Consider the following 24,121-nt stretch of genomic DNA (forward strand, 5'->3'; position numbering starts at 1 on the left):
TGCAGCTTCAATCTCCTCCCAAGCTCAAGCAATTCTCCCACCTCAGCCTCCCTGAGAAGCTGGGAACACAGATGCACGCCACCATGCTCAGCTAAGTTTTACATTTTCTGTAGAGACAGGGTCTCACTATGTTGCCCAGGCTGTTCTTGAATTTCTGGGCTCAAGCCACCCTCTGCTTCAGTCTTCCAAAGTGCTAGGATTATGGGCATGAGCCCATAAAAATGCCCGGCTGCATTTTACTTATCTTTCATATACAACTGCCTCAGGGCAAATCTAAAGGGGCCAGGTCTTGTAACCTGTTTAGTGTTGTCATATATTGAAACAAAGTTTTGGAGACTGACATTCAGAAAAAGTTATACTATATATACATTTATTTACCATTTTATAAAACATAAAAATGAGAAAGCATACAACATAAAGGCTGAGAGGCAGTAGAGTTTCGTGATTAGCAGTGGTTGTTGGAGCCAGAATGCCTCCTAGCTCTACCACTTACTAGCTGAGTAACTTTTAGCATCTGTTTGTGCTTCAGTTTCTCCAGGTATAAAATGAGAGTAATGGCAGTAATAGTAATGGCACAGGTACTAATAATGGTAATAATGTAATAATGGCACCTTCCTCACAGGAATATCTTCAAGATTAAATGTAAAGGCTTAGAAAAGTTCCTGGTGCACTAGGAAAGTGCTCAAATGAATGTCATCTACTATTACTACAGCTATTATCATAATGTGAACTGAACACCCCATTTCTGGTCAGGGTATAATTTTTTAATTAAAATTTATTTTTAATTTTAGTTATTTACATATGTTAAAATAGAGTTGACAAAAATTGTATATCGTCACTGTGTACTATGTAATGTTGGGATATGTGTATGTATTTTGAAATTGTTAAACCAAGCCAATTAACATATCAACTTACATTTTTTTTTTTTTTTTTTTTTTGCTGTCGGAGAACATTTATGATCTATTTTCTTAGCAATTTTCAAGTATAATACATTATTATCTATAGTTACCAACAGATCTGAACATATCCATCCCATCTAATTGAAACTTTGTGCCCTATGATTAACAGTTCCCCATCTCTCCTTCCCTCCAGCCACTATGAGTTCACCATTTTTATAGCCCACATATATGTGAGATGATGCAGTATTTGTCTTTCTGTGTCTGGCTCATTTCACTTTCAAAAAAAGTCCTCCAGGTTCATCCATGTTGTCACAAATGACAGGATTTCCTTTTTTTTTTTTTTTTTTTTTTTTTAAAAAAAAAGGCTGAATAATTTCCATTGGATATGCCACATTTTCTTTATCCATTCATCTATTTACAGACACTTAGGTTGTTTCAATAACTTGGCTACTGTAAATAATGCTGCAAAGACAACGAGACTACAGAATTCTCTTCAACATACTAATTTCAATTCTTTAGAATGTATACCCAGAAGTGGGGTTGCTGGATCTAGGATATAAATAATTCTGTGCCATATGGTCAGACAGTATGTTCTGCTACTAGTTACTTTTGATAATTTGCTGCTTATTAGTGATTATTAATCTTAAAAAAATCAATGTAATGCACTAAAGAACAAGTTGGTAATATATATCAAAACCCTTAAACATATGCATGCCCTGTGACTCAATAATTCCATTTCTAAATGTTAATTGTAAATAAATAATAATGGATGTACACCAAACTTGGTTATAAGGATGTTTATTGTAGTTTATTTATACAACTATTAATAAAAAAGAAAGGAAAGGAGAAAGACTTTTAAAAGGGACTTGGTTCAATAAATCATAGAAATTCATACACTAGAATAATATGCATATTTTAAAATAATCTTGTAATTGAATACTTAATGATATGAAAAGATACATGAAGTAAAAAAAACCATTAAGTATAGTATAATCTCATTTTGGCTTAAAAGGGATATGTGATAGTTGTGTGGGGTAGTTTGGGTGTACATGTATGTGTGTGGATCAATAAAGGCCCTAATTTCTATACTAAAATATTCATAATAGTGATTATCTCTGGGTGGTTCATCTATAGACAACTTTTATTCCTTTCTCTTTGCCTATTTTCTAAGTTTTCCACATGAATCTATATTACTTTTTCAAAAAAGAAAGGCTTACTAAAAAGAAATACACAGTGTGCAGCGAACTAAAATCTTGAAAACATAAAGATGTACTCTGGCCAAAAGAAAGAAATCCTTTCCACTTGTTTACAAAGTAAAAGGTCCAATACACAGATGTGTTCATCAGCTTCCCGGACACTCCCCAAATTCACATGTATTTCTGCCACAGGCTCATGTGAAACTTAGGAAACTATTTGGCTATCAGCACAAAAAAAGATGAACAATATAAGGCAAACTAGGGAACTCTAAAATATAGAAAAAATGTATTCCTATTGTTCCTTTATTTAAGTAGGCCAGAATTAAACCTGCCTGACAATTTTAATAAACCTCAAAAGCGATTTAAATGCTTTTGCAAAGGGAGTGCTCTGAAAAGATTTAAATAAAATTGTCCTTTTGAAACATCTTCAGAAGTACAGTCATGTACAACAGATGAAATATGCGATGTGGTCAGAACAACAGGCTACATGATATAGCCTAAGCATACAGTAGGCTATACCATCTAGGTTTGTGTAAGTACACTCCATGACGTTTGCACAACGATGAAATCGCCTAATGATGCACTCCTCAGAATAGATCCTCATTGTTAAGGGATGCATGACTGTATTTTATTAGGCAACAATTTAGTTTCAGTTGACTAGACCGCCATAACTGTACAATGTATTTTCCAAATATTTTATTAATTATGGCATGTAAAATCTGACAATTTACCCTGACCATTTTAATAACATTACAAAGAATTACCTTTTAGTCTTTATATTTTTTCCAATCTCTTCACTGAAAACAATCCCAAGAAAACCTAGAGTCTTCTAAAATTAATTTTCACTAATGATCTTTATTTTTATTTCTTTATTTTTGAGACAGGGTCTTACTCTGTCACCCAGGCTGGAGTGCAGTGGCATGGTCTCGGCTCACTGAAACCTCTGACTCCTGGGTCAAGTGATCCTCTTACCTCAGCCTCCTGAGTAGCTGGCACTACAGGTGACCGCTACCACATCTGGCTAATTTTTTTGTATGTTTCTTGTAGAAATGGGGTTTCCCCATGTTGCCCAGGCTGGTCTCAAACTCCTGAGCTCAACCAATCTGCCCGCCTCGGCCTCCTTAAGTGCTGGATTACAGTCATGAGCCACTGCACCTGGCCTTTTTTCACTAATAATCTTTAAAAGAGTAAAAACAATGGAAGGAAATTCTAAATAAGAAGTTTAGTAAGCAGGCCTACACGGCTCCAAAAGACAACATCTAAGAAATCCACACACCGCAACAAATGCCTCCAACTACTCATCAGGCTCACTGTCACTTCAAATGTAGCGTGGTAAGCATACAACCTAACCTACCATATCTTCCACCACCATATGCAGTATTCCCCTCAAATACTTTTCCTGACTTCCTTACTTCTGTTGTGGCATCAAAGCATCTGTCACAGCATTATCATTTATCAGTCACTTACATGAGACAGACACCTCCAAGTTCAGGTTCTCATTAGCTTCTGCCTGGATTATTTTAATAGCCTCCTGATTTGTCTCCCCAGCCTACCAGCCAGCTTAAGCACCACTTTAATCACACTACAACTCAGTTCAAGAATCTTAGACTGAATTTTATCCTACGAGCAGTAGAAAGCAAACTCTTTACAATGGCATTCAAAGTCTTTCTCTAATCTTCTCTTCTGCTTCTGTTTAACGTGAATGCTCTGCAATCAGGCTGAACTATCATCAACTCCTATTAATGACTTGCTCAAGCTGTCCTCCCACCCTCACTTTGTCATCCTCCCAGCATGCTCCACTGAAATGCCAATGTAGTTTTCAGTAACCATTACAGTTGTAAATACACTCTTCTGCTTTACAATTTCAACAACACTCACATATCATCTGATCCATTGACTGGGCACTAAGTCATACTGTCTTCTACTGTCAAGCAATTATACATCTATGATCTAATTTCATTAGAGGTAATTCCTTGTGAATACTTATATTTGTTGTACTTCTCACAACCCCAGATGGAGAGCTATTAATAGAAATATGGTAAATGCTCAACTAATATTTGGCAAACAAGAAACAATCTACATGTTTAGTTGTTGTACAAAGCCAAATACATTAATATATATCAAATACATATCACATATACACATATATTTTGCTCTATATGTATATCTATCTATCTATCTATCTATCTATACGTAATTTTCTGTGTGCCTCTAAGGCTTTTCTGTAGCAAGATGAGTATTATTTTATATACGTTCATCCACCGGGGAATCTCCAAACCCAATCCTAAGTTTGGTGATGCATTAGGACTCACAGGACTCAGCATACAGTCTTATTCATGGCTAAGATTTATCACAATGAAAAGACACAAAGTTGAATCAGCACACACTTAGTTTCTCCAGCATTAAATTGTGACGTGCTGTCTACCAGGGAAACTCATTAGAGACTCAATGCCCAAGATTTTTAGTAGGGATGGTCATGTAGGCTGCCCAGGAAGGACCAAAATTCCAGACGGAATTGAGCATAAACTACTCTGTACAGCCTAGGCACAGTGAGCCATTCTTATCATTTAGGTAAAGTTTTGAATCATGTATGGAACCATTTACCATTCAAGCTTCCAGATGCCAGTCAAGGGCCAGCCTTGTACGTAGGCCTTTCTAAGAACAGCAGTCTTGGGCCTGCTATGTCACCTCTTTTCTAATTCATTTCATATTTGTACAGGAGAAATGTTACAGTGCTAACTGTACCTGATTTTTAACGGGCACATAAAGCACTTTTTAAAAAATTAAAATCTAGCATTCAATTAGGGATGCACTGCCTTGACTGGTACCCACTAATGAACATTTCTGTGATTTTGAAATAATTCCCTTCCTTTAGATATTTCAGATTTTCTTTCTTTTCTTGTAAAATGAGGTCTTTCCCTCAAACCAACAATTTTGTAGTTGTTAAGATAAAGGAATCAAATATAACATCTAAAGCAAATGGATCTTCTTGGAAGAGTTCCTGGTCTCCTCTGTAAACGCCATCTGGGTGCTACAGCAATGCTTAGGTGTTCTGGGCATGTCATTTCACCAAATCCTCATAACACCACAACAGTGATGGTTTCTATTTTACATACGGAAGTTTTGAGACTCTAAGTAACCCGCCCAGCTTTACCACGGTGGACTGGGGTTTAGGCTTAGACCCACTGCATTCCAAACCCTTGCTCTTAGCTTTATACCAACTATCTTTACCTAACGTCAAAGGCACAGTCATTTCCCTCATACTATATGGCTTTTTGGTTTGGCTACACAGAGCACTATTCAGACCGGATCAAAATCTTGGCATTGCACTTACCAGCTGAGGGGACCACAGGAAAGTTAGTTATGCTTTCTGAGCCTCAGTTTATCTACAAAATGGGACCCCTACCTGATAGACTTGCTGTGATAATTAAATAACATATTTAGAAGCCAACACGTATTTGCTGAATAAATGACTGCCTACAATGACAGAATAACTGACTTGTGGGAAGGAAAGTAAGCCAAATCAACATAACTGAGGTAGGAAGGAAGCCGTAGATAACTGCCTTGACCACCAAGTGTCACCACTGGCCCAGGAGCACCTGTCTAACTGCCTGGCTTCGGGGGTGGGACCCTGCAGCAAAACAGTCTAGGCCTCGGGGTAAGACTATCATTTGCACCAACAGGACCTGTACGAATTGGCTTAGGCTTAGGCTTTTCAACAAGTAAGAGACGGTCCAATATTTTTTTGCACCAAAATAGGTTACATTGTTCTCTTACAGGTGTTTAAAATATTAATTAGCTGAATATTCACAGATGTGTCACCAAAGTTTGATTTTAAAAACCATTTTCAGTGAACTATTAATTTCATATATCCTTTGGGTTAGCCAACTAGACATTTTCTGGCTTCCATAGGCTTCAATATTGCCCCAGCAGACAAGTTTCTAGCCCCAATTCCACAATCCAGTGACACTATTTCCTTATTAATGGGATGACTGAATTTTTTTTAAAGTAGAATATTTTTAGGGCAAAAACAAAGTCAGTCTAAGACCAGTATATATGGGCAAAATAAACCTTAACTTTTAACCGTTCTTGATCTCAGGAACTCAAAAGTTCATTTTAAAAAACTGTTATATATATATGTGTATATATATTATATATATATTATATATGTTATATATATATGTTATATATGTTTTTTATATATATATATAGATATATATATACATTTAAAAGAACGCACCTTAGGGTACATCTGGCAACCTGTGAGTAGCTCTGAAATTGCTCAAGAAACACTGCCACACGTGGCTTCATTCTGTAACCTGCTAATGCCTCTCTCTGGGAGTGCCCAGGGGCTCATTTCAAAATGAGGGCAGGGCCTGGGATCCCCGTCTGGCTCCAAGTCCTCCACAGCGAGACCCACTAGCGGCCACTTCAAGACTAATTCATCCAGCATTAGCGCGTAACTGGAGACGCCGATCTCTGATGAGGCACAGACCGTTGTCTCGTCTGCCAGGAGCACCTGACTCAAGTCAAGCCTGGCCAGGCCTACTACCCCAGCCTCAGACTGGGTGGCCAAGTCCCCCTGTAACCTACCAGGGAGAAGGAACTGTGCTAAGCACAGGTTTCTGTTCAGAGAGCTGGGCTCCTGGAACTCCAGCAGTTTGGGCCATTTTTGTTTTTGTTTTAACAGCTCAACTTCTACTTTGCATTTCACAAATATGGAAATGTCTTAAGAGAAACCAGAAGCATCCTCTCCCTCTGGCCATTGCTCCTATTCCTAGAGGATTTGGGAGGGAAGAGCAGATACCAGCACCATCTGGAGTCAGGAGCGCAGGAGCCAAGGCCAGTTGAGATGAACCCATTTGCAAAGCACTTTGCACATCAATAAATTCGACTGATTTCAGAGCGGTCTCTAGGGAAAGGCGAGCAAATGGGCCAAGGAGAGATGCTGCCTATCCAACAAGCCCTGGCCAAGCAGCCAGGGGCGAGGCGGCGCGGGGGAAGAGTTACCTGGAGGACTCGGCCGTGAAGCTGCCGCCGTCCAGCAGCCGCATCTTGCAGAAGAGGACCCCATTGACGAAGGGCACCGAGGAGAGCTCCTCGAGCTCGAAGTCCACCTTAAACTTAAACTTCTTCTTCTTCATCATCGTGAGAGCCAGGCGCCTGCCAGCAGGGCGCACGGCCAGGCGCCGCCGCCTCAGCTCGGCTGAGCCCCGGATCCGCCCAGCCCCATGGCCGGGGCCGCGAGCTGCGCGCGGGGGTGCGGCCGGGGGGCGCCGCAGGCCGGCCGCGGCCGGGGCCGGGGCCGGGGCCGGGGCCGCCGCCGCCGCCCCCTCTCGCGGCAGCCTGGAACGGAGCGCGGCGGCAGCTGCGGCGCAGACCCCGGCCGCCCGCGGGAAGTGGTCGTGCTGCAGCTCGCCTGGGGAGGTGGGCGCCCTTTCGGTGCGCAGCTCGCCGCCGCCGCCGCCGCCGCCGCCCGTCTGAGAGCCTAGAGAGGCGAGGCTCGAGCAACGGCCGCCTAGGCGCCTCGGGAGTCCGGGGCGCCCCCAGCGGCCGCGGCCCGCAGCGCACGGCGGGGCGGAAGCGGGAGGGAGGGCGGAGACTTGTGGGCGGGCGCTGGCTCGGCGGCGGACTCTATCCCGCGACGGCAGTTAGCGCGTCACGCCTTTCTGGGGTTGAGAAAAGACAAACCCGACCAAGAAAGCTTCCTTCTACCGCTTCCTCTCCGCCTTTCTTTTCAGTTTTTGCACCGCCTCCTTTCTCCCCACCCCATCCAGTGATTTCTTTCCTTTGGATTTGAAAGGCATGGGTTAATAGAGGCGGTTAAAATCTCCGCAGCGTTGTTTTGGTCAAATTGAAATCCTAAAACCAAAATTTCCTTTAGGTACTCCAAATTCACGAGCCTTCAAATATTAAAGGAAGATAAGGTAGGGGAAAAGGTAAAAGGATGTGCTGAGGGCCTCTCAAGTGCCCAGGCACTGCACTGCTGCAGGCGCTTTCTCTCGTGTATAGCTTGTCTAATTCCTGTCATCCAGGACAAAAGATAAAAGAGCAAAGAAGCAGTTAAAATAATACCTTCCTTTTGAATATTTGTCTATACTGAGAACTGAAATGCTTAAAACCAAATTCTGCAGGGAGCCTGGGGTGGTGGCGCACGCCTGCAATCCCAGCTCCTCGGGAGGCTGAGGAGGGAGATTAGCCTGAGCCCGGGAGGCGGAGGTTGCAGTGATCCGAGATCGCGCCACTGCACTCCATCCTGGGCAACAGAACGAGACCCTTTCTTAAAAACGAAGCAAAATCTTCAGGGTAGGCTTTAAAAAAAAATCTCCCTAGGTGAATAGCAATTACCTGCCTTCTGTAATCATGCATATATTGTTAATGTTAGAAACTTGGTTACATGATGTTCATATTTTTAAACTGAGTTATTGTTCTTTTCACTCAGATTCTGTCTCAGTAATCGCTGAAAGAGTTTAATGGAAAAGATTTTCTTTCTGTTTACTTATTTACTCATGCTTTCATATAAAAAATTTAAAATGTCAATCATTGGCTAGACCTAAGAACCAAAAAGCAAGAACTGCCCTCAAGAATTTTACAATCTAGTGAGGAAGACATGTTTAGACAGGTTATTAAAAAAACAAAACCTATGTAGAACTCAGAGAAACAATTGAAGTTAATCAGTTTTCTGAATTTCAAAGGATGAAAATGATTTAGGACAAAGTGGGATAAGGTGTTTCAGGAGGAAGAAACAGAATAAATAAATAAATAGATAAAGATTCAGAGGCAGGTTCAGGGGTGGGGATTTGGTAATGGATACAGCTCCTTACCTTGCAGGACAGGGGGCAAAGACAGTGAGATGCATTAGACGACTTTGAGGTTTGTCTTTTAGGGCACTGGATGAATGTTAATTTCATTGACTGAACATTGGAAGCAGAAGGAGAGCAGGTTGGGAATGGAAGAGATAATGGGTCTTTATGGGAGTTGCTTTCAGGACATATAGGGAGAGAGAGGCAGCCTTAGCTCATCAAAACGCATTGGGAATTAAAAATCTACATCTGGGAATTGAGGTAATTGCTGCTGGCTGAAGCCCAAAAGGTGGATAAGGATGAGTTACTCTGAAGAATATTTAAAGGGTAGACAAAGAGGAGATCATGAAGGTGGCTAAGAACAAGCAGTCAGAGAAAGAGGAGATAAAGAAAGAGGTGGCCTGGAAACCCAGAGAGTTTTAGTCATGTAACATTCGTAGTCACAAGGTTCTGTTGTGTACCAAGCACTATCCTGGGTACTAGAGATGCAAATGAGTAAGACATAGGGGCTTATAAAGGAATGGAGAAAAAACAGATATGCAAACAGATCAGCTAAAGTGTGTGTGTGTGTGTGTGTGTGTGTGAGAGAGAGAGAGAGAGAGAGAGAGAGAGAGAGAGAGAGAGAGAAAGGGAGGGAGCAATCTGTGATCCATGCAGGACAAAGGACCATTTCAAGAGAGTGCTGCAGAGCAGTCTCAGAGGATTTGGACTGAAAAGAAGCTACTGCATTGAAGGTCTAGGAGGTCATTGGTAATCTTGGCAAGAGAAGTCGTCATAAAAGATAGTAACAAAGTAAGATGAAAGCGGTCTAGGAAGTGAATGGAAGGTAGTAATGAGAGGTGGGTAAATATAAATTACATTTTTATTAGTATTTTTCTGATTTTTTTTGTCAGTGAATGAAAAGAGAGAGAATGATGACCAGAGGAGGACAGTTGAAGCTTTTTCAATAACATTCAGGAACTATCCAATATTGATTATCTCTTATGTGCCAAGCACCTTGATAGGTCCTATACATCTGAGATGCAGTGCCTGTCTTAGCTCTCACAGTCTACTGGAGGACACAGAGAAGTAAGCAGGCAGTTGCAATACAATGTAGCACTGAGTGCTGTCTGTATATGGTGGTGAATGGAGGCTGCTGTGGGAGAATATACAGACATCTAACAGGGATAAGTAATAGGTTTATGGAATGCTTTCTGGGGCAAGTGAAGCCTGAATTCAGGCCTTTGAGCTGAGGTCTGAATGATGAGCATGGGTGGGGAGCAGTTTCCAGGAAGGAGGTAGTGCCTGTGCAGAGGCTCAGAGGAAGAGAGACCATGTTGCAGAGGGAACTGAAATTAGTTCTGTCTAGTTGCAACTTAGAGTCGGGTAGAGTGACAGGGGTTAACAAAGAGCCACTGAAGTTTTAAAGCAGAGGAATGATATATTCAGATTTGTATTTTATAAAGCTCTTCTGCCTTATAAGATGGAAGACAGTCTGTTACTCTTTTTTAGACTCATGGTTTGATGATTAAACACCTGATAGGAGTCATGGTCAAGGCAGGAAACAGATACATTCGACGTGTTTAAATGAGGAAAGTTTAATGAAAGAACTCTTCACAGAGTTGACAGGGTAAGGGACCCACAGTCTAGTGAGAAGTTGAAAGGAAGAGGGGACAAGTATCCTGATTTCTCTCACCTCCTACTTTCTGATCTCTTGGGGGTGCCTCCCATGATCCAAAACCAATCAAGGCCAGAGGGTAGAGGGCCCCAGAACATGCGGTTCATAGAGGACAGACTCTTGGGGCACAAAGTAGGGCACTGAAAGGTATAGAATGGATGGAAGAGGACGGAAAGCCACCAGCACACAAATGATACAGTCAGGGTTCACTGTAGGAAGCCAGAACCACTCTGGATATTTCAAAAAAAACCAGAGGGATTTCATCCAGGCAATTCATTGCTTCTGAAATCCGTACACGGGCTGGAGGAGTTGAGGTGAGCAGCCTGCTGAATTCAAAGTCACGTGCCTTGTGGTAAACATTACCAGTGTCCACTAGCGTCTGGTCCTCCTTTACTTCTGAGCATATGGGAATTTACAGTTCGCAGTTCCCTTGCAGGTGGGTGGGGCCTTGTGATGAGTTGTAACCAATAAAAATGTGAGAAGCGTCACTTCCGGGATGAGATAGTGAAAAGCCTTTGAGCAGTTCTCTAGACTCTCTCTTCCCTGCCACAATAGTCATGGAGGAGACCTTGGGTTAAGATGTTGCAGCCACAAGATTGAAGTAGCTCAGATCTCTGAGTCAGCACATGGAAAGCAACTGCCCACACCACACCTGCAGGAAACATTTTTGTCTGTGAGAAAGAAACCTTTTTATATGAAGCCACTGAGATTTTGGGCGCTGCTTGTCACTACAGCATAAGGCTAGCTTATTCTGACTAACATACACTGTAGCTGGGATGGGATGCTGACACTAGAACACGCTGCTGCTGCTGCCACCGCCACTGGCTCTCACACCCATCAAGACTATGAGGAGTTTGAATGCCACAGACGTGTCATCACACCTTGCTTGCAAGTGACACAGCAGCAAGAAGAGAGCCTCCATTTCACTTGCACCTGTGTTTTCATAAGGACATTTATTTGACAAGCCTTATTTGCACCTAGAACTTGAGTGTCAAGGGAGTCTGAGAATGTGTAATTTTCAGCTTTCCAACTGAAAGGTGGTGGAATGAATAGGATGGTGGAATGAATGTTGAGACAGCAGGTCTAAGCATCTACTCCAGTACTTATAATGCAAGTTTCTTAAAGACAGGGGTGATTTGCTCGTCATCTTTGTATCTTTTCTAAATATCCCAGTACCTTGTGGGTATTCAATACATGTTTTTTGAAATGATCTGAATTTATAGACCTATCCTTAGTGTTTTAACTCTCAGGTAAAACAATAGAGTGAATAGACGTGTGCTAAGACTGCTTGCTGCCAGAGGTATGACAGTTCTTATGGGCTTATTCAATCCTCTTGAAAAGCATTTACTACCCCTTAAAACTGTGTACACTCCCCCTTTACCTCTCCCCTGTGAAGAGGATATTTAAGTCTCAACCCTCTGGTCTTTCTTTGAGTCTCATATTTGCACTACTACTCTGTCCATGTGCATTAATAAATTTGTGTGCATTAATAAATTTGTATGCATTTTTCTCCTGTGAATCTGTCTATTGTCAGTCATTTCGGCAAAACTTCAGAAGGCAGAGGAAAAGCTTTCCCATCAATCTTATACCTGCAGTAATTTGGAAAAAAGGTAAGGTACCTACAAAAGCCATAGTTCTAGAAGAGATTGGAAAACGGAATGTTAGTAGGTTATATTTATTGGCTGCATTCAGTAAGATATTAGAAACATGAGATGAACTCATGCAATAATTAGCAGGGTTGCAAGCATAAATGAAAAGGAATATAGAGAGAGTCCAGAAATTTGAAGCCTCAAAAGATTGGAAAACTCACTGCTCTATACTTCAGTGAATAGGAAATAAGATTGAAAAAGCTCTTGAGCAACAAGGGCCCATTAAGACTCAGCCATGAAGCAAAGATTTTATTTAGGATGTGGTCTTCACATTTAAGTCTGATGGTCTCAAAGGAGCCTCCTTAAATTGAGAGGAAGAGAGGCATGGAATGAAGAAGGAAAGAAATAATCGGGATTGAGAATTATCTCTAGGAAACCTTAGTGTTGCTGGCATATGGAACTGACTGGAAGCAAAAAGATCAGAGACTTTTCAGTTTTTGAAGTACTGTATTGCTAAAGAAATCATGAGACTGAGACTGCATTAAAAGTTGTACTCTCCTCAAGAAAACCACATTCCTCTACACTCATTTCAAACGTGGGCTTAGAGGAAACATTTCCAGAGGTCAGAGCCAGGGACCACAGAGGACAACAGATAAGCAGATTCCTCACCGAGAATGGAAACAGGGTCTGGCTGAGAAACAGCTCCCACTGCCAACTCAGAGCCACCACAATGCCTCCCTGCAGAATTTCACTTTTGTGATGGGCCAGGGTCCCACTTTTCCCCCTTTCCTACCTGGAAGTATTTACTATATTTGTTCTATCATTATATATTGGGTGTGAGTGAGGGAAGATATTTTATTAGTTCATAGGCCATAGCTCGAATTAAAATGTTAGACTGGACAATTCTTTGAAGTGGGGCTGTCCTTTGTATTGTACAAGGTTTAGCAGCTTCCCTGGCCCCTACCCATTAATTGCCCCTCACTCCCAGTTGTGTTAATCAAAAATATCTTCAGACATTGCCTAATATCTCCTGGGGGACAAAATCATTCTTAGTTGAGAATAACTGGGTCACAGGACAATGTGGAATTATATTCAGATCTGATGGAGAATCCCGTGTATTACCTGGGAATCCTGCATTTTGAACTTGGTGCAATGACTGGGTAGATTTTAGGTTATCTCATTTGGTGACAGAATGAGTGTATTATTTATTTGGGAAGAAGAGTGAAATGGCTTTTTTTGGTGACCAAATGGATGGACTATGGCATAGATTACTAGGTCATCACCAAAGCCGTTTTCTTGAGTACACAGTTCGACTATATTTTCCAGTCTTCCTTGCAATCGGGTGCTGCTGCAAGACTCAGTTCCAGCCAGTGGGATGTGTGCAACTTCCAGGCCTGGCCCATAAAAACCTCTTTCATGTGATCCTTTCACTCTTCTCCCATCTGATGGCTGGATGTTGACATCCAGGATGATGCTGGATGCCAGATGTGGAAGATGGAAAAGCCTCTACCTGTCTAAGTCCCTACTGGCAATTTATAACCAGGATATCAGTCTGTGAGGTAAGTGAAAAATTAGCCTTTAATTTGTTGTGTGTGTTTTTTTAAATTACTATTTTAAAAGACTGTGGAAAAATACGTATGACATAAATTGATCATGTTAACCATTTTTAAGTGTACAGTTCTGTGGCATTAACTATGGTCACGTTGTTGTGCAGCCGTCACCTCCATCCTCTTCCAGAACTCTTTTCATCTTGCAAAGTTGAGATTCTGTACCCATTTCACAATAACTCCCCATTCCCCCAACCCCGGACCCTAGAAGCCACTATTCTACCTTGCGTCTCTATGAATTTGACTACTCTATGAATGAAATCACACAATATTTGTCCTTCTGTAGTTGGCTTACTCACTTAAATGTTTAATCTTTTAAGCCACTGAAATTTGGGATGTGTTTGCTATAACAGCTAGAATTACATACTGTGAGCCTGGAACAGACTAGATCCTCAAATAAATGTTTACTGAGTAAGTGAACATTCAAAAATTGTTAATTTAAAACATATTTTTAGGACATTATGTTGGATTTAATTTATAAATTTATATTGTTTTATAATGATATACAATTTGTAAGATATTGAATTTTATGTGTAATACGCATTTAGGTAACATTATAATTACAATAATTTAAATCAACAGCAGGAGTCCATGACTTTTTTTTCCCCTATAGATAATTTATTTTTGGGAAACATGCTATATTGGGTTGTTTGAAAAAGCATATATTCTAACAAAATTGAATCAAATACTTGCTTTAATTTTCCATTGCCTAAAACCAAATTTGACTAGAGTTATTGAGGATTGATTATGAGAGAATGACATAGGAGCTTGAATAATTACATTCCCAGCCAAGCAAAAGATTTTTGTTTTACATCAAAGGACATATGACAGTTAAAACAAACAAACAAACAATCAAAAACTCTCTCTTTGGTCCTGTGGTTGAATAGGGATGTTACTGATACCTAAGTACTGACATTTTATCATCTGGATTAGTAGTCTGTCTGACAGGAGAATAAAGGCTTTCAAGGAAAGAACCAGATACTTTCTAAGGTACCTCCTTTAATTCTAAAACTTGATCTCTTTCATAGCTAGCTCTTTTTTATCTAATTTTCAAATGTCTATGAAAACACGGCAAATTGCCTTTGTAGTTCTTAAAAGCAAACACTAGACTATATACTTTTCTATCAGAAACCACAACATTTATTCAATAACTTTTTTCCGGTCAAAACATAGAGTGGATCAAAATGTGTTCTTTGAGCAATTGTAATATCCCTGAGAACCCTAGACTAATAGCATGCGGGGGATCTCAACCTCAATTTGGCACCCCCTTCCTTCCTCCTTCACATTCTAATGTTAGGATAGTTACGAGGATGATCACTTCTGACCTCATATAATTATTCCTGTACTGTCAGGCAGAATTGGATTTCTCTTTCTGGGAAATACGACATACTAATTTCATAAACACACACATTTATGGAAGTTGTAGAAAATGAGGCTCTTTCTCTAAGAGACAGCATTTTAGAAAATACTGATGCTTTCCAAAACAGTTGAGAAAATCTTTTAAGAATTGAAACCAAACCCACCTGAAATTCCAAATCTGGCAAATCTTAATAATTTGTTGATTTACTTTGCTTATATAACCTGTACATATGTGTATGTAGAAATGGTTGGGAGGTGTGTGTTTTTGTCCAATTAGCCTGCATCATCTCCTTACAGGTGCACTATATCATGTTTTCTGTCATTGTACATTTTGCTTTCTTAACACCAATTTTCTAACAGTTCTTTGGTATGCATCACATATCTGGTGATGTAATTAAATATGACCTTTGTTTTCAAATAAAAAAAAATCCCCTTTGTTTTCTGAAAAAAGTAATTTGGATCTAAATCATTTTCAAAAATTAATAAACCAAAGAGGAATGCTTTAAAAAAAAAACCAAAGCAAAAGGCACATTCAACCAGAGCCTACGCTATGCGTTTTCTAAGTAAACTGGCACGAAACCAGAATACTGTAGTATTTTATTTAGCTAGATACCTGGAATGCATTTTAAAAATTAGCATTACCTTTTCCTTTTATACCAGAGGTAAAGAACTTCCAAGTACATTTTTTTACCTGTTATATATATTTTTGTAAAACATGCAAATTGATCAAGTAAGATACAAAAATAAAATCGCTTCTATGACAACGATAAGACAAAGACGATGTTTCCCATAACGTCCATAAGCTCATATGGAGCTTTAAGTTAAGGCTACATACCGTTAGAATTCTGAAATGAATCAGAGGTGTGACTCAACAACAATGGATATTGAGCTAGGAGTTCCCAGTTTTAATCTCAGTTCTGCCTCTGATGGTTTAATTTTGAGCAAGTAAAAACTTCCCTGAACTCACCCTGTTCTGCAGAGTGAGGGAAATAGTCTTGATCAACGCTGTCCAACAGAACTTTCTGCAATGATGGAAATAGTCTCTGCTCTGTCCAATATGGTAGTCACTAGACACATGTGGTGACTGAACACTTGAAATGCAGTAGGTGTGACTAAAGAACTGAATTTTGCATTTTATTTAATTATAATTAAATTAAATAGCCACATATGGCTAATGGCTACTATATTGGATAGCAGAGGTCTAGACTCACTCTCATTCACTCCTTTAGCAAGCATTCAAGTGCCTACAATCTGCCAAGCAAGCATACGGCTAGCTGGGGAAGGTGTGTCATCACATCTTTGCCTTCAAGGAGTTAACGTGAAGAAAACTAACTACTTGCTAGTACGTGTGCTTCAATAAGCGTAATAAGCATACGCAGAAAGCTCTGTGTACTCATAGAGAGCAATAACCAGAAGGTGTATCATCTCTAGGGTCCTCTCCAGCTCTGAAATTATATGACTATAGATATGTATGTATCTATATATCCACAGATATATGTCTATCTGTATGTATATATGCAGATGTATATGTATACCTATGTATATATATAACATAGATATATAGATCTAAATATATAAATGACATATACATATATAGATATGTATACATGTATATATAGCTAGCTCTATATTTTAATATATATATAGTCACATATTTATATATTAAAATATTAGTAGAGGTATAGCCAATATACTTATAAATATATATCTCTATATATCCACATACATTTATAAATATATATTCAAATATATAAATTTATATATTCAAATATATTTTTTAAATTTACATTTTATATATCTCTATATATTTATGTACATGTCTATCTATCTATCTATCTTTAAGATTAGAAATGGAGGTCTCACTATATTTCCCAGGCTGGTCTTGAACTCTGGGCCTCAAGAGATTCTCTTGCCTCAGCCTCCCAAAGTGCTGGGATTAGAGGCGTGAACCACTATGACTGGCCAGCTCTAAAATTATATGAATTAAACTCAACAGATATTTACCGAGCACCTATTTTCTATTCAGCTCTTTATCAGCTCAATTTCTTGGTGCCTGATTACCACTCAGAGGGTAGGAGCTACACTACTATCAGCACTCTTGTTGATTGATTCATTCAACAATTTGGTGAGTGTTTATGTACCGAGCACTTCACAAGGCACACATGAAAAAAAACGAATTTGATAATGATTTCAAAGGTTCATAGCAAAACATCGACATTAACTCTATTTTTCAGGAAATAAATTGCCAGATTCTGGGTTCACTTTGGCCATATTTAGAATTGATGGTGTTTCAAATGTTATTTCAACTATCTAGAGCCAAATCGTGAGCATTTCCTAGTATTAGTAATAAAGAATGTGAAAATGAAAAAATTGGGTATGTTTGCCCACCAAAAACTGTGCACAAGCTTTTTAATAGAATATGTTGATTAAAGTAAATACTCTGAGATCTTTCCTAGAAAAGATTCTTTTATATTGTTACCTAGATACAAATATGTATTCCTTTTCAATGTACTTTTTTCTTTTTTTGTGGATGTCTAGCTACAGTATCAAGTACAGTATTTTTCTATGTGTTAGAGCAAGTCTTCTTTTACATAAAACTGATGTGATATTGCCTTGTATTTGTTGGATATGTACATATTTATTTCTTCAACTATTATTTATTTAGTTGACCAACATGCAGATATTACTGTGCTATTCAATTGGAAAATACAAAAGCAAATTAGAGTAGGATCTTCTTCTCAAGAAGTTGATAGGGAAAATAAGAAATAGAAGAAAGTTGAGAAAGAGGCATTTTCAAAATGTCCTTCAGAGCACTTTGGAGGTGGAAGTAGTTACTTCCAGATGAGACATTAAGAGAAGGCTTTGCGGAGGATGTGACACTGAGCTAGACCTTGGACCTTGAACCTTGAAGGAAGTGTAGAATTTGCAAGAGCAGAGAAGGAAGGAAAGGCCATTTCCCAGGCAGGAAAGCACGAACTTAGGGAGGAGAAGAGTGTGAGTTAAAACAAAAGGACAAAATAGCTGAGAAAAAGTAGAGGAAAATCAGATTTTAAACATAGATTGTGGCTAGATCCTACTTTTAAATGCTAGGCTGGGAAGTCTAGACTCTATTTTGTAGATTGTCAGGCATTTGAGCAAGGGGATAAAAAATCAGAGTTGTGCATTAGGAAAATTAATCTGGCAGAAGTATTTCAGATATATTTTGGGGTAGGGAGAGGCTAAATGCAGGGACCAGTTATTAGGCTAGTTGTTACAGCCGTGCAGATGATAGGTTGATACGAGGCTCTGAATTAGGATACTATCAGGAGATTAGAGAGAAAGGGGCTTACGAGAGGTTATTGTAAACCTAGAATCAATAAGACCTGGTAACTTATGTCATATAGTGATAGAATAAAGAAAAGAAGAAGTAAAAAATGACTCCAATATTATACCTCTTCATGACAGAGACGAGGAGGAGAAACAGATTTAGAATGATGTAGAAAATACACTCTATAAGGAAGAAAAATATTTATATTACATTCTGGTTGAATATGTATGTGTGTGTATATATATTCAACTGACTTTAACTGATGCTACTGATGCTAGCGATGAAAATGTGAAGTGCACTGGAGATATCTTCAATTTTTGCACTGCGATAGCAATCTGAGTATCTAGGTTACTTATAGTCAATGTTGCTTCTTTTATTATTTAAGTATATTTATATTCTCAGACTGATGAATTGGAGAAATGCCTCTTGTAACCTTAACCTGACCTTGCTTTAGCCATGTGTCCGAGGTATATAGATTTTCTTACTGCATTCAAGATCTTTCAGCAAGGAGATTCTTAAAATAGCACAAAAGATCTTTAACAACAAGAAATTCCCATCCGTGGATGGCCTTGATTTAAGCTTTTAGCTTCCGTGCTTTTTAAACTCTTAAATTGAGGGGCTTTCCAGATTAAATCTGATGTGGTTAATATATTTAAAACAAATAGCCTGCAGACAATTACTGTCATAAAGTGAAATATAATTTCTCAGTTGGAAAGCATGATCTTTATTCAATCTTTCTAAGAAGGAACACTCAGGTTTCAGTAGAGTTGGTTAAAACAATTTTTTAAGGGTTTAACCATTGTTTTACTGGAGGATTTTCTCCAGTAGGTGGATAGGGAAGCTATGTTATTACCAGTGAGTCCTTAAAAGACAAAATGTCTCAAGCAGTACTTTATTCCACATCTATGGTTTTTCACTTTCAATCTAAAAAGAACTACAGTAGGAATATGCAGTAGGCCTATTTAGTACGATAATTATAATGCCATATTTAACTTTACTAATTTTTAATTCTCCTTTATATCTTAAGAGCCATCTTTATAAAAGGCAAATTTTTGTTAGGTTGTTTGAGGGACAGGAGGGCCAAATCTTAAGGTATGCTGAGATACTCAGTATCATTTTCTTTCTTTGGCATGCTTCAAAATACTAAGAAAAGATGGGAGGTTGCTATGTGGGAACAGGAAGACTGCTGCATACTTGGCAAGTCAGTTTGGCCAAAGAAGACTGTAGCAGAATCTCACCCTGATGGTTTTAATCCATCAGGATGCAAGCAGAGCAAGCAAGAAAATGAGCAGAAAAACCAACACAACAACAAAATGCCAGAACAGTAATTGTGGATGACAAAAAGATGACAAATTCCCCTCAGTGACATGTAGGAAAGGAAGCTGAGATAAATGCAGAAACAACTTACTTAAAAGCAAGTTTTATCAAAATTACTCAGCGTTTGACTTCAATTTTTGGCTTTACTTTTAATGCAGAAGTGATTTTTGCCCTAATATGATAAGCCTGAGCTATAGCATGAATGACGTTACTGCTTCAAGAGAGAAGTTGTTAGTAAGAGAGGGATATGGTGGTTACGTGGAATAGTGGGCGCAAGGGCAGGAGGAAAGGGCTCCATCTGTCTTTGCTGATTATAGTGACGTTAGGTATTGAAGAATTCAGATGTGCTTTAATTTATCCTGTAGGTGTATTCCTGAAAAGTTGTATATAACCCGATTTTTTTTCGGTTGTTAAACAAATCTGAATGGCTATATCATATTTTCAGAATTCTTTTTATTTCATATTGATTTGTAATTGAAAGTGGTTTTTAATACGTTTGTTCTAAGTTTCTCTGCTACTTCTTATCTGTCATGCAATTAAGGCAGTCCTACTTTGTAAATCCCAATACATATTTATAGGTTATGATTTTAAAAATTCCTTTAATGTAAAAGAGTGGCCCTTTCCTCTACGTTACTAATTTAAATACTGAAAATCTGGAATTCTGTAATAATTATAATATTGGCAAATGTTTATTGAGTACCTACTATATATTATACTAGGCATGGTTCTTGTTTAAGAACTTCATGTTCATTTATTTAAGCCTCCCACTCAATGAAACAGATGATATTATTCTTCCATTTTACAGATGAAGAAACTGAGCACAGGGAGATTAGGCATCTCTCCCAAGATTACCCAATCAATAATTGACAGGATGCTTGCACATCAGGGTTTCCTCAGTGTGGCTCATAACAGTGATTGAGTTGAATTTGGAAGGTTTTATGCTCACTTGTTTAGAATCAGTTAATTAATTTGTTTATTTAACAAATACATTATTGAGTTCCCACTCATTGATAGTGACTCTTCTATGCACTGAAAAAATAGCAATAGACAAGGCAAACAAAATTCCTGCATTCATGAAGCTTCCATTCTGGCAAGTGAGATGATATGTAACCAAACAAAGAAACAAATGTGTAATAACAAATAGTGATGACTTCAATGAAGAAAAATAAAATAGGGTAAGAGTCATGGCCAGGGACAGTGGGAGGAGGCAAGTTGCTATTTTTGATAGTTTGGACAAACCTTCTCAAATATGTCTGAATGAAGTGCAGGACAAAGCCATAAGTAGATAGTAGAGCAGCGTTCCAGGCAGGGGAATAGCAAATACAAAGGCCCTGTGGCAGGAATGAGCTTAATTCTTTCAAGGAACAATAAGAAGATTTGAGAAGAGTGTGCAATGGGAAGTGTGGTAGAAAATGAAGTCAGAGCAGCCAAGAAGCAGGAGGCCATGAAAAATCTTTTTCAATTTTATTGAGTATAATGGGAAGGTGTACAAAGGTTTTGAACAAGGAAGTGGCATTATCTAATTTAAATTTTAAAAAGTTCACTCACCCTAGATGTGGTATGAAGAACTCATTATATGGAGATCAATTAGATGAGATGTGATGGTGGCTTAGATTCATCTGCTCACATCTGGAAGACTGTAGGAGGAGGTTTTCGGAGAGAAGTAAAGACCTCATGTTAAACTTGAGGAATTTTTAGACAGCCAAGTAGAGACTTTGAGGAGGCAGTTGAATATAGAAATCCAGAACTTCACTGGAATTAATAGCTCTGGAGATAAAAATTTGGAAGTTGTCAATGGATAGATGTATTAAAAGCCTGGGACTGAATGTGATCATCTGGAGGTGAATCTAAATAGAAGAGAGAGCCCACTATTCCTATCAAACTACTAACTTCATTTTTCACAGAAATAGAAAAAGAAATAGAAAAAAATTTTTCCGAAATTCATATGGAACCAGAAAAAGAGTCCACATAGCCAAAGCGTCTTAAGCAAAAAGAACAAAGCCAGAGACATCACATTACCTGACTTCAAACTGTACTGCAAGGCTACAGTAGCCAAAAAAAAGCATGATACTGGTACAAAAACAGACACATCACCAATGGAAGGAACAGAATGGAGAACCCAGAAATAAAGCCACACATCTACAGCTAGTAAGCAATGGGGAAAGGACTCTCTATTCAATAAATGGTGTTGGGCTAGCTGGCTGTCCATAGGCAGAAGGATGAATCTGGATCCCTATCTCTTACCATATAAAAGATTAACTCAAGATGGATTAAAGACTTAAATGTAAGACCAGAAACTGCAAAACTCATAGAAGAAAACCTAGGAAATATCCTTCTCCACATCAGCCTTGGCAAAGAATTTATGGCTAAGTCCTCAAAAGCAATTGCAATAAAAGAAAAAATTGACAAGTGGAATCTAATTAAACTGAAGAGCTTCTCCATAGCAAGAAAAACTGTCAACTGAGTAAATAGATGACCTAGATAATGGCAGCATCCCATTAAGGTTGAGGCTTTGCCTATTTCAGTGAGCTCCAATCAGAGGAACTTACAGAGGACTATCTAGCCTGCATTAAAAAACAAAACAAAACACCCAAAACTCTGAGAGCAAGAGTCAGCTTTAAACACCTGCCATGGCCAGAGTCTGTCAATGCTAGATTATAGCTGTGTCTGTCACACAAGATCTTTTCTGTTCCTTATCTCTCTTTCCTGGCCCCTCCACTGCTGGCTGGTTGAAGGGGCTGAGACAATGAAGAGGAGGAGGCCAGGAGAGAGGAGCCAACCCCACCACAAAGGCCGCAAGCCCAAGCAGGTTTGGGTGGCTGGTGGGGAGGAAGCATTAACCATAATGAAGTTCAGAGTTTCAGCCAACACACTGAACTGGGCATTTTTATTATTGAAATGAGACTATTTTGTGACTAGAAGAGAGAATTCATATTAACTGAGAGTGCCAAAAAATGTCAAGGGACTTGCCCCAGGCGCCAGGAAAGAACCTGTCCTGTAGAGCTGGTTTGGTCAGGCTGTTGGGAAGAAGAGTATAAAGTTGTTGTCAGTTCCCACTTTATGGTTTCTGGTTCTGTATAAAAGTTACTTGTTTTAGTGAAACCCCATCTCTACTAAAAATACAAAAAAATTAGCTGGTCGTGGTGGCGCACGCCTGTAGTCCCAGCTACTCAGGAGCCTGAGGCAGGAGAATTGCTTGAACCCGGGAGGCGGAGGTTGCAGTGAGCCGAGGTCGCGCCACTGCACTCCAGCCTGGCACCTGGTGATGGAGTGAGACTCTGTCTCAAAAAAAAAAATGAGTTACTTGTTTTTTTTTTTTTTTCTTTTTTTTTTCTTGAGATGGAGTTTCACTCTTGTTACCCAGGCTGGAGTGCAATGGCGCGATCTCGGCTCATCGCAACCTCCGCCTCCTGGGTTCAGGCAACTCACCTGCCTCAGCCTCCCAAGTAGCTGGGATTACAGGCACGCGCCACCATGCCCAGCTAATTTTTTGTATTTTTAGTAGAGACGGGGTTTCACCATGTTGACCAGGTTGGTTTCGATCTCTTGACCTCGTGATCCACCCGCCTCGGCCTCCCAAAGTGCTGGGATTACAGGCGTGAGCCACCGCGCCCGGCCCGAGTTACTTGTTTTAGACAGCCACTCTGGTTGCCGTGTGGAAATCAGACCAGAGGATGGCCCATGTGAATGCAAAGGGTCAGTGAAGAGGTAACAGCTGACTCCTCCACTTCCTAGATGTGTGATGTTGGAAAAGTCAGTTAACTTCTCTGTGCGTCAGTTTCTTCATCTTAAAGTGGTGCTAGAATGCTTTCTAGGGTTATTGAGAAGAATAAATCAGCTAATGCATTTAAAGTACTTAGAGGAGTACCTGACCCACAGCAAGGATTATAAGGTGTTTGCTACTATTTTTATTTTAAAAATTCTAATTGTAGCAGCCTCAGTGTAAGACAGTGTTGACTTTGATTGTCTTTAACCAGAGAGTGAGAGAAAGCACATGATGTCTTTTAGAATGATATTCAACAGGGCTTCGTGGGGGATGCTTGGATGTGGAGATCGAGGCAGAGGGAGAGGACAAGAATCGCTCCCAGGGTTCTGGTTTGGACATCTGGATGGAATTGAGATGACTGAGCTTGAGGAGGACAAGAATGGTATAAGGTTAATAGAGATTCCTGGTTACTGATGCTTTAAAAAGTATGTATTTTATTTTATTTTTTAGAGACAGGGTCTCACTGTTGCCTGGGCTGGAGCGCAGTGATGCAATCACAGTTCACTGCAGCCTCGAGCTCCTGGGCTCAAGTGATCCTGCCACTTCAGCCTCCAGAGTAGCTGGGACTACTGGCGTATGCACCATGTCTGGCTAATTTTTGTACTTTTTAAATTGTAGAGA

The 24,121-nt window shown here is 39.5% G+C and overlaps 1 protein-coding gene across 2 annotated transcripts in view; it reads right to left on the bottom strand.

The window, feature by feature from the left end:
* EEIG2 (EEIG family member 2) overlaps positions 1–7,255 on the bottom strand; it is a 65,795-nt gene extending 58,540 nt beyond the window's left edge. For both annotated transcript variants that reach the window (XM_064372752.1, XM_064372751.1), the window contains exon 1: positions 7,106–7,255. In XM_064372752.1, the coding sequence (XP_064228822.1) occupies positions 7,106–7,242 (137 nt within the window). In that variant the 5' untranslated portion in view covers positions 7,243–7,255. The remainder of the gene's footprint in view (positions 1–7,105) is intronic.
* Positions 7,256–24,121: the final 16,866 nt, after the last annotated feature.

This window comes from Aotus nancymaae, unplaced genomic scaffold, assembly GCF_030222135.1.
Source record: "Aotus nancymaae isolate 86718 unplaced genomic scaffold, 86718_ANA_hifiasm-v0.15.2.pri h1tg000007l, whole genome shotgun sequence".
Classification (NCBI taxonomy): domain Eukaryota; kingdom Metazoa; phylum Chordata; class Mammalia; order Primates; family Aotidae; genus Aotus; species Aotus nancymaae.